Source organism: Rhamphochromis sp. 'chilingali' (genome assembly GCF_963969265.1).
Source record: "Rhamphochromis sp. 'chilingali' genome assembly, chromosome: 16".
In the NCBI taxonomy this organism is placed as follows: Eukaryota; Metazoa; Chordata; class Actinopteri; order Cichliformes; family Cichlidae; genus Rhamphochromis; species Rhamphochromis sp. 'chilingali'.
The window spans coordinates 513,476-524,700 of NC_137943.1; the positions used below are offsets into that span (position 1 = coordinate 513,476).

Genomic DNA, 11,225 nt, shown 5'->3' on the forward strand with positions numbered 1-11,225 from the left:
GAATCCAGGAGGAAGATAAATCCAGGCATGTCTTACTGTGTGACTTATAAGTCACTACTGTCTGAGTGTGCATCACCCCTCGGTCCATGTGACATCTGGCTGCTAAGCTAATGACCTTTAGCCCAGTTATGGACCTCCCCCAGGTGGGACAAGAGGATAAGGAAATGGGTGAATGGGGAAGTGATGCTTCACTAACTGTAGAGGTTACATGCTTCTGTTATGTACAGTATATGGTCAAAGAACACACCTAACACAACATAGCTCTTGGCCAAGATGATGGAAAATACCTGACAGAGTGACCAGCTAATATTGTGTAGACAACCTCATTTTCCTGCCCAGGAGAAAACCAACAGAATCTCAAGTCTTTGACCTTTGATCTCCTTTTACTGACATGTTGTTCAGAGTCAGCTGTCCAGTGTGAAATGTTGGGAAATCACCGAGGGTTCAGACATTCTCCAAAACAGCAGATTCCACCGTTCTAGGCTATCGACTCTCCCACTTGGTGAGGAATGAAATATTAACACAGGTCTCTATACAACGTTTTATTTGAACCGTGAAACATATCAAATGTATAATGTCATCCAAAACATTTTGACCAAAATTAACATTTAAATTTCAACATGGATTAAAATATGTGAACAAAAAAAGGGAAAAATCACAAACTAGATCAAACATTCGATTTGGCTTTTGGTGGCACGCTTCTGACAATCCCAACATCATAGTGAAGTGTGGCCCAGGCCTACACTCTACTGCCGGGCAGCTTCATCAGGGTGGAGGGCGTCACCTGTCTGTCATAACATCAAACATTTTTAAAGTCTCACAGGCTTATAAAAACGGAGTGTAAAATAAAGCTACAGCCAAGTCAGCCTGCAGCTGAAATCATGAAGCAACTGATGCATTCAATGTAAATACATGAAAAGAAGCCCAACTTAGACTTTCTGCATCACAACATGTTATTTGGTCCTGGACTTGGATGCACAACAGGAGGCAAACAGACGGAAAGGGCACGCGGGGTGATGGGGGGCTGCGCGCAGTCGGGGCTCCGCAGCTGCTCGTGAGTTAGCATGTTAAGGTGCAAGTGTGCTCACAATATCCTGAGTACAAAATCTTCATCACATTGCGTCTCCCACTCTCCTGCCAATGTGAAACACACTGTTCACAATGCATCGATGGCTTCACTGTATTTTAATCTGTGTGTCAATGTGAAACCTGAGGAGCTACAAAGTAACAGCACGAACACGGGACTGACTCGTCTTTGGGTGGAGCGACTGTGTCGGACGAACATGTGCTGCTCTCTGATGGTTACCCGAGGACGACCCTGTCACGCTCAGTGTGTCTGTGACGGACATGAACCCTGAGCTCGAGCTACAGTCGGCAAATGCTTGGAAACGTATCAGGAAACGAGGTTTTCAAAGGGTCGCTGTGGGAATGTTAGAGTGCATGAATGTGTGCGTGAGGAATGAGCAGACGAGCTCCCGGAGCGCTCGCTGAAACTGAAAGCAGACACAGGATGTAGGGAAACGCACCGTCAGGTCGGTTTGACTCCACATTTATAGAGCCAGTATGAACACTGTTACATACTCAAACCTGCCAGAGCTCCATGTTGTAGTTGGGAAACAGAAGCATCATATCCTGGACTGTCAGCTACACGGAGGCATTTTAAAAGTGATGCAGTAAAATCAGTCAGTCGGGCTGAAGCATTACACCTCCTGTCACAAGCTAACAGCTAGCACAGCGATGGTCTCTGCAGATCATTTTTACTGTTTCATTTCATAAAAAGTGACCATGTGGTGACAGCCCGTCAGCCTCACGGCACGGTCGGGTCAGGTGACCATCAGGTCACCAGCAGCTGGTTGGTGAACCTGGTCACAGGTATGTAGTGCTTGTTAGTCTGCAGTTTGCATGGAAGATGCTGACGTGTCTGCACACACCTGTTGGCCACGCCCCCTGCAGAACTGATAATGTGAAAAGTGCGACTGGAAACACAACGTTCACCTTCAGAGTAATAGCTGCACCTTAAATGTGTTGAGGCGCAGCTTTTACTTTGAAGGAAAAAGTTCTCCAATTCCAGACGGGACACACTTCCCACAGCTCGGAGGTAATTAGAAAACTGCTAAGTCAGCATATTCCAGGCAAACTGCGAGCAACCCTGGCAATCACAGGGAAGTCACGTAGCAACATGACAGCTAACAGGAAGCACTCACCGACCAATCAGGGAGCACGCTCTGTTTTTTAATCTGGTGACTGGAAGTGGAATCATGTTTAATGTGGTGGACAAATCTCAGACAGCGTGTGATGGTGATCATAAATGATAATTAGCATCAGACGTACAAACTTTTATATACTATGGAATCTATTTGTCTTTATTTTAGCTCAATAATAAGGAAAAAACAGAAACTATGGGAATGTTGTTATCCGACGATAGCCTAACGCTAACGTGCTTCTTATTTCAGCTGAGAAATAAACTGAGGATCCAAATCAGAACTTCCCAAATGTAAAACATTAAGACGCAAACATGTATTTGGATGCATTGTGAGGATTGAAAGAGCCTCAGTCTGTACGGAGGCAAATACAGCAGATCAGAAACATCACAACGAGGCTCCGCAGAGAAAAGTAAAAAAGTGCACACAAGTCTTAGGCCATCACACGCCAGGACTTCCAAATGCATGCACACAACATTAAAACTAAGTACATAAAACGAACCGCCGCCTCATGAAAGCACAGACAGCAACACTTTGTCGAAGCTGTCGTCAGACGCGATCTCATCCAAGCACGAAGCAAAAGGGAGCTGACGACTTTTGGAACGTGAAGAGCAACCGTCGAGCAACGTTTAGGAAAGCCTTTCCTCCAGTGTTGTCCCGTCTCTAAGAAACATCATCAGGCAGAAACGAGCAGTGAAAACAGACCGATGTGTGCGACCTGTTGATGATGGCGCACAAACCAGGAATCGCTCCCCTGCTGCAGGAAGGTCAAAAAGGCAACAACTAAGACTGTTCCTTCTTAAGACTCACAGCTTCGTGCTGCACACACTTTGTTTCAGAGCAGCATTTCTTGCTGTCAAGCTTCAGCCCAGTCACGCCCAAGTTAGCATACACGTAGCCAAGCAGGTTTCAGTACACCACCTGCTGACAGACAGACACTGATGACAGACAGGTGACCTCTGCCTTCGTCTCCACCCTCATATTTCAGTGAACCAGCCCAAAGACGACATGTTGCACAAACCAACTGTTTCTACTCAAACAGTCTTCAGGTTTTCAAATCACGATTTCAGGGGACAACACAAGTTTGTTCAAACCCGACGAGGTGGCAGATCTACACCTATACGAATAATGTGATGTACATTCAAACCATTTCCCGGGGCGGGTGAGTGGGAACTACGACAGGATGATGGTCGTTCATCATCCTTCAAAAGCAGAACTCCTTCTTAGCTCCACAGCTGAACAGCCGGCAGCACTACACAGTGTGTTTCCTGTGTGGCACTCACTAAATATTTCCACACACACTGAACTTTGGTCCGTGGTACATTTACAACAACAGGTACAAAGAAAAAGCCACGTTTCTGTCTCCTTATAGTGAATAATGGCTGAGCGTTGCACGTCCACCAACGATGAAACACTAAAATCACCGTCCGTGTGTCGAGACATGATGGGCCTCCATCTCACGCTCCTACAAAGTGCATGTTTCTAAAGCATGTAAGGTGCAGGTAGGCAGCTCTGTGATGACTGAGTGATCAAGCTGAACAGCACGGGGACGCCACAGTTACCAGATGTCCATCAGCACCGTCTGCTGAGGAGGACTCGTTTTAACCCCTGTGGTGTTTTTGTTCCTAATTTCTGCAGCTACTACATAACCTACTACAGGCCTCTGCCCAGTCGTTTCCAGGATGCTGGGAGCGGGGGATGCTGATGGCCAAAGGACAGCAACAGGCTTAAACTGTTGGCCTCTCCCTGTATGGGAGTGGTGTGGCACTGAGACGGCACTGGGAAATGGAAAATGTCACTGGTGTTTCACTCGTGCTATGCTGAGGCTCCGAGAAGAGCCCGAGCAGCGGTGGAGGAGTGGGTGTAGTTTAAGAATCCACCTCTGGGAGGCTGCCTGGGTAAAGTAGAGTTTAAGTGATAAGCCCACCATCGGGGAGTGTTGACAGCAGGTTGGACACGTAGCTGGGTTGTTTGTTTAAGAGGTCAGAGTTCATCCGTCCGAGCAGTCCTGAACCCAAGCAGAGAAAAACAAGATGACGTAGGTACGAGCTTCAAACTCATCCCTGGTTGGGAGCTCAACGCCCACTCTCTGGGTAAATCCTCAGTTAGGAGGTGGAGTTTCCTCCTTTGAATAAATTCTGGACCCAGGCGAGGGGCGTGGCCTGATGTCAGGAGTCATCATCCGTGTCCTCTATCAGAACCTTGGTGTCACGAGTCTTGGACCTAAAAGGAGAAACAGGAAGGAAGCTCTTAAAGTGGGAACTCAAGTCCACGACTGATCACTGAGCTAATGTCGTCTGTCTCAGGCGTGTTCGCACAGCCGTGGCTGCGACACGCGTGTCGGAGCCACGGCCCTTTGAACACGCAGCCGTGTGTCGTGTGGCTTCAACACTGCTTTCACATCTTCCTTGTGTAATATGTTTATACTGGATATGTATGCACTGGGATCTACACTGTGTAAATTAGGTGGCATCAAACATACTGTCTATACAATCAGGCTGCAGGAGGCCCGTGGATCACCAGCGTCACTCAGTTCTCACTTTAGCTGCCACAGACACATGTGGCGGTGCCTCTGCACACTGAGGCGCTGCCACATGTGTCTGTGATGTTCCTCTGCAATCACAGAATGACTGAATGCTTTAAACCTGAGACAAACACAAGATTTTACCTCTAAACATCCAATCATCTGTTTTCTGAGTCAGCGGTTTACGTGTGAACATAATAACCAGAGGTCTTCACAGATTATCAGGCTGTGGTTTTACCATGAAACAGATTGCTATGCAAGTAAACAACTACCTGAGATAGCTAACCTTTGCAGGACCACGAGCTAACCCCCCCACAGATCACTGCGCTGACTGTATCTATAATAAATGACGTTGCAGTTTCTCTGTTTTGCATGAAGCTACATTGTTCTACGTGGGGTCGACGGCCTTCTGTGCACGCTGATGAAACATGCGTCTCCTCTGCCGTGACTGAGGGGCCCACGCCTGCACTCAGCAGGACAGACAGACGGGGAAAAGACTTACTGCGAGGCCAGGCGTGGCCTGCGCAGGCTCATACTGTAGCTCCTCTTCCAGCTCTTCTTGCCCTGTCGGTTTCTCACGCCATCCTCCTGGTCCATCATCTGCTCCAGGAGGGTCTGGTCGTCGGCGTTGAGCGGAGCCACGCTGATGTCTCTGACGGCTCTGAATTCACCACAGTTGTTCAGATGTTCGTTCTCCAAGCGGAAGAAGTTCCACACAAAGCGCCTACAAGGATCACACATTAACCCGTTACTGAGTTTCTGTTACTTTATCACTTCCTGATCTAGGCCCTGCAGATACACAAAGTTAGGAATGAACTATGAGAAAAACCAAAGGGATGAATAAAGAAAAAAGACTCTGTGTACCGAAAGACCTCCAGCGGGGCCAGGACTGTAGCAAAGATGTCAGAGATGCCGTCAAACGTGACGAGCGTGGTGACGGTGACCGTTAAGATCCATCCGAAGCGTAACAGCACGTCCTCTACTATGGCGCTGTAGTAATAGGCCTGCAGGAGGACGCACAACAGAGCACGCGCTTCACATTCATGCTGTGTGACTACATAACAACACGTGCTGCTGTTGATTTGTGGATGACAGGGTTAGCAGCAGCAAGCCTGCTTAGTTCAGCCTGAAGTCCTGACATTTGGACACCGACTTTTGTAAAGTGGCCACAGGAGGAGCTGCAGCTTCTTTGTGTGGTGTAATACCTTGTGTGGATAGACTATCTCCTCTCTCAGGAAGGTGTTCTCTCCCGCGTTGCGGTCAAACAGTCCCCAGTCCATCTTCAGATCCCAGACCAGAGTGTAACACGAGCTCAGCGCCAAACAGCCAATATACAGATAGAAGAAGATCTGGGCCTCCGAGCCTGCGTCTGTGGGCGGGACATCAGAGTGTTCTCCAGTTACAGCCTGCCATTAGAGCTCCATCCCATAATAACAACACAGAGGAGAGAATGAGCTCAGGATGGCATTGCCTTATAACACGGCATCTGTCAGCCTACCTTTGTGTGTGCTGTAGAGGGCGGAGAAGGTAACAGCGAAGAAGGTGGTGGAATATTTGCCAGCATTAACCAGATGAGGGAAGGCCCGCTTGGTGTCACGGTAACGGCGCAGACACTGGACGAATCGGAACCACGCAGGAAGACACTTGATCACCGCCCGAACGCCATACGAGTACGAGTTGCACACATCGTTACCTGAAGAGGACGACATTTAGCCACCGGTTTGCTCCGACACGTGCGCGTGAGCAGCGAGCATCTCGGAGCCTCACCTCTGCTGATGAGCCCGTTGTGTTTGGTCCAGTCCAGCTCAAAGCTGTAGAAACAGATCATGTACTCCAGGTCCATCAGCACCACCACCAGAGAGTTGAGCTGGTCAGCCAGCCAGAAGTCTGCAAAGCCAACGCGGTGAAACGGAGCCGTCACCACTCGAAACTGCGGAGGAAGACGTCACAGGAAGAGCCCTCTTCAGAATAAAAGCTTAACCACACAAAAGGTATGATGTAAAGACTCTGGTCAGGGCCATTACCAGAAGTTTGAGCAGCCAGAAGCGTGACTTGTAGTAGCAGGTCTTGAAGGGGTTGATGAGGAAAAGGAAGAAGAGCCCATAGAGAGCCAGAGGGTTGGCCTGCATCGGCACCAGGATCTTGTCGCTGAAGAGACAGGACAGCAGGCTTACGCACCACAGCACCCCCAGCAGACCTGCAATCTGCACACACAATGACTCAGTCAGCATCCTCTCCCCGTGGAGGGGGCCACGGCCCACAGATCGTTAAATCATCTCTATGAGAACACGACTTCTTTCTTTGGTTCAATCTGACCTCTGACCTCAAACAGATGCTGATGGGACAGGTTGTTTCTGGGGTTCAGTTCAAATATGAGCACATGGTTGACGCCTGCTTGCCTCCAGCCGTAAGTGTTGATGCCTACAAGACAAAAGAGTTGTTTTTTTAACTTCCTGTCTCTGATATGAGTTGATGACTAACTCGACTCCAAACTTGGCACATAAGCTACAGTGTGAGAGTGTCTGTGTGTCCATACCTAACAGGAAGAGGAATTCTATTAACAGGAAGCCTCCTCTGTAGATTCGGACCATAGGCCAAACATCAGAACGATCTGTCCCCACAGCTACTAATGACAAAGACCAATCAGGAGACAGCACCATCAATACCGAGCAAAACTGCACAGAGCAAAAACAAAGTGCCTGATGTGAGGAGTCTGCAGCATGTCTGCAAACAGACTTTTGTTTATCTGCACAACAACAAGTGGAAACCAACATTCATGATGGTTCTACTGGAGGATGGGACGGCACGTCAGTCATTTGTTTCCTGTGGATACTGTTACAAGTCACCCTAAAACCCCCAAAACACAACTAAACAATCACAACAACACAAGTGAATACAAAGAAAGGCCAATCATCTCTCTGCTCGTCCTTCTTCTGCTCCCGTTGTTGTGCAGATTTAAGATGCTTATCAGAGGTGGAAGTGTGCTGCTCACTCATAATTACGACCTACATCGTTTTCCACTGCTCCTGCCTGTTCCTGTGGAAATCATGAAATCTTTGTTTCTGATGTCAGCAGGAAGGAGCCTGAGCCTGGTCCTACTGCAGGTTTCCTTCCACTGTCACTCGTCACATGACTGTTGGGTTTTCTCTGCATGTGTCATTGTGGGGTCTACCTTACAATGTGCAGCACCCTGAGGCGCCTGTTAGGGTGCTGCATAAACAACACTGGTCTTTCCCTCCACAACTTTACACACTACTGTTCCTCACATTCACAGAAATGTATTACTGGTGAGTTACTGTGGTGTATACTTTAGTCTCTCTCTTCATTCTCACCTGATGCCTTAATAATACGACTGTAGTAACACTAACTTTACAGACCGCTGTAGTGCTGTCACGCTTGCTCCATCTTTCTCACCTCCCACCAGGATGCTGATATTCCAGAATCATTTATTTCTCCCTTCTCTCACAAAAGTCTCCTTTTTCCTGTGGCGTAATAAAGTATTATTATTATTATTGTTATAGAAATAATAATAATAATAATAATGGACTCTGGACTTTCTACTATAGGAGACAAAAACTGGACGGGTATGTCAGTTAAATCCAAAGAGTCGTGCTGACAGGTTTCTTTCTTTATCGTGTAGAAAAACAGTTCAATATGTGACGTCTTCACACTGACAGTAGGGGGCGCGTCACTGGTCCGTGGGCTGTTTGTGGCCCACAGTGTGACAGCCCTGAGCCAAAGCATTACAGTTTTTTCTGATTGCTTAAACCCTAACTGTGATTCCTGTAGCACAATCTCTAAAACTATTCAGACTTATAGCAAAACCACTCACTGAGTTTGCAAAACTAAAAGCACAAAAACTGCTTTGCACTCAGTTTGCAATTTTGTAACACACACTTTGCAAAACTGTAGGCACAATTCACTGCACAACACTCAATTACCAAATTTCCAACACACTCCTAGCAAAAGTATACACATGTATGGCTATCATTAACACTAACTTGCCAACTGTCTGGCACACTTTCACATGTGAAAACTTTTTTAGATAATTCGTTCACTTTGCAATCAGCCTAAGCACTATAATACAGGTAAGCTGTGTGTGCGGAGTACAATGGAGGGAGCAGAAAGAGTGAGAAGAAGAGGAGGCCGAGGAAGAGGACGTGGAGGTGAAGAAGTAGGATGAAGAGGACGACAAGGACAAGGAGGAGCAAGAGGAGGACGAGGAGGGGGGAGAGGAAGATGAGGAGGGGGGAGAGGAAGGGTAGGAAGAGTAAGAAATAGAATTGCTGATGACATCAGAGCTACAATAGTGGACCATGTAATCAACCGTGGAATGACCCTGAGGGTAGCTGGCCAACGGGTCCAGCCTAACTCGAGCCGCTACACTGTAGCAAGCACCATAGGGACATCTTGAAATGAGAATCGGTTAGTACAGTCACTTCGCACAAAGATCTGTAGCACTGCCATATGCTGATGAGAAACACACCAATACCATTGATGTAAAAATACTGAAATTGTTACTTTACAGAATTGCTAGATGACCAGATGCTGGGGCAGAGGAAGCATGTTCACTGCAGACCAAGTAACCCATATAGTCATTATGGCGATTGCAAATAATCCTATACTTGGAAATGAACACTTGTGTTTGTTTTGATGTGTTTGAATAAACACCAGTACTTGAAGTTTGGATCCCTCTATGCTTATGGATCTATGACAGAAGTATGAGCTCACACTGACATAGCCTACCTTGTGCACAGAGAAAGCAAAGGCCAGATGTGTTTTTATTCATACCATCAGTGTGCAGTTGGCGCATTGTGTGCTTAGTAGATGATGGCTTGTGTGTACTGTTTGATACGGAAACACCATTTTTACGAAGGTGTGGAGAGTTAATCTAGCTGTGTTTGCTTTTGCAAGAGAACTACAATGTTTTGATGATTGGGTGACAGGTTTTCTTATTTGTGTGAAGAGTTTTGCAAAATTAGCCAATAGTTACAAAAAATGTGCTTAAGCAATCAGAAGAAACTGTAAAGCCGTCTGAAACTTGCCCAGTGTCTGGGTTAAAACAGCACCTGTGACACGCGCGTCCCATGACGACCAGAATAACACTTACATATTTCTGGCCTGTCCACAAACACAGTCAGATTCCAGGAAGTATAAACGAGACACTTCAGTGTTACAAAGGTCACTGTGTTTTACCTGTGATGACCACAACGACCAATAAGACGAGGAAGACTCCGCAGTAAAGGCCGACTCTGAAGGTGGTCCAGGCAGGAGCAGGCTGTGGACACACGGACACGGTTACAGCACCTGCACAGCTGTGCAGCGCGACCAGCTCTGCTTCTTCTTTTATTTTCAGTCACAGCAGCTAACAGCAACACTTCGAACATGCAGTACTTTGCTGTTCAGTATTTACAACACCCCCAAAAGACAACAGAAAGAAGGAAAACAAACAAACAACAAACACAAATATTTAAATGCATAAGGGACATTCAGTGTACAGTTAACTATGATGGTGATATAGAGATATTATCCGGTCCTGAGAAGGAACCTGCCAGTGTACATCTCATCTTTGCCAAATGCAAAAACCTGACGAGCTCTGCACGCCACTGTTCACGTGTGGGAGGAGCTTCCTGCTTCATCTTCAAAGCATAGGGCGCCTTGCAATGAGTGAAGCAAAGGCAACAGAAGTGAAGAGTATTTTGGCAGAGTGATGTTTTCAGGCATCATCCCAACGACAGCCGTTAGAGCACGAGGATCACATTTAACGTTTATATCTGTGAAAGGGTGCTAAACACAGACAGCCAATAGTCATAAGGATCGGGGCACATCCACAAAGTATGAAGGCGTGAACCTGGTGCTGCTTTACATCTGTCACACCGGGCTCAGCTCCTGCAGAGAACTTGGCTAACCTTTCCTTGGAGATATGTAATCAGTGTAGGACCTTGAACTGCAGCTCATGCCTGGCACACAGAAGAAGAGTGAAGCCTCTGGAGAGAAGATCGCCAGAGTCATCCCAGGGTCTCTGCCCCTGTGCTTTAAGGATGGAGAGAGAAGGATCTCTAATAATATCGCGCAGATTCCTTTAATCTCTTATGAATGTTCATATTAATCATTTTATCCAAAGACGTTTCCTCGGGTAGTTCCTGAAATGAAGGAAATCGGCTCTTTACAAAGTGGAGAATTTGTAAATAGTGGAAAATATGTTGCTGAGGATCATTAAACAGCTTCAGGAGCTGCGTGAACGAGGCAACAACCCCAGCTACAAAAAGGTCTTTGCCATTTCTAAGGCCTTTACTTTCCCGTATTTTAAAGTCCATCATGGAGGGTGGGAACATGTGATTTGAGCTGATAGGTGCTTTAATTGGCATTAAGTGTAACCCCAACCTTTTCCTACATTGCAGGCAGATTCTGAGCGTCATGCAGGGTTACACAGGTGCACAGATCTAATGGGAGAGGACTCAACAAAGCTCAGACTCACTTTGGAGCCAAGCTGGAGTCTC

The 11,225-nt window shown here is 46.9% G+C and overlaps 1 protein-coding gene across 2 annotated transcripts in view; it reads right to left on the reverse strand.

Annotated features, from left to right (window-relative positions):
• Nucleotides 1–527: 527 nt before the first annotated feature.
• The window catches only part of LOC308383856 (xenotropic and polytropic retrovirus receptor 1 homolog), a 39,220-nt gene continuing 28,522 nt past the window's right edge, over nucleotides 528–11,225 (reverse strand). The window contains exons 7-16 of one of the 2 annotated variants that reach the window (XM_080862017.1): nucleotides 9,922–10,003; nucleotides 7,262–7,348; nucleotides 7,049–7,146; nucleotides 6,750–6,929; nucleotides 6,493–6,655; nucleotides 6,224–6,418; nucleotides 5,931–6,094; nucleotides 5,590–5,729; nucleotides 5,228–5,449; nucleotides 528–4,424 (exon numbers count right to left, since the gene is read on the reverse strand). In XM_080862017.1, coding sequence (XP_080718143.1) covers nucleotides 4,370–4,424; nucleotides 5,228–5,449; nucleotides 5,590–5,729; nucleotides 5,931–6,094; nucleotides 6,224–6,418; nucleotides 6,493–6,655; nucleotides 6,750–6,929; nucleotides 7,049–7,146; nucleotides 7,262–7,348; nucleotides 9,922–10,003 — 1,386 coding nt within the window. In that variant the 3' untranslated portion in view covers nucleotides 528–4,369. Of the gene's footprint in view, nucleotides 4,425–5,227; nucleotides 5,450–5,589; nucleotides 5,730–5,930; nucleotides 6,095–6,223; nucleotides 6,419–6,492; nucleotides 6,656–6,749; nucleotides 6,930–7,048; nucleotides 7,147–7,261; nucleotides 7,352–9,921; nucleotides 10,004–11,225 lie in introns of both variants that reach the window. The other variant, XM_080862016.1, reaches the window with a different exon arrangement.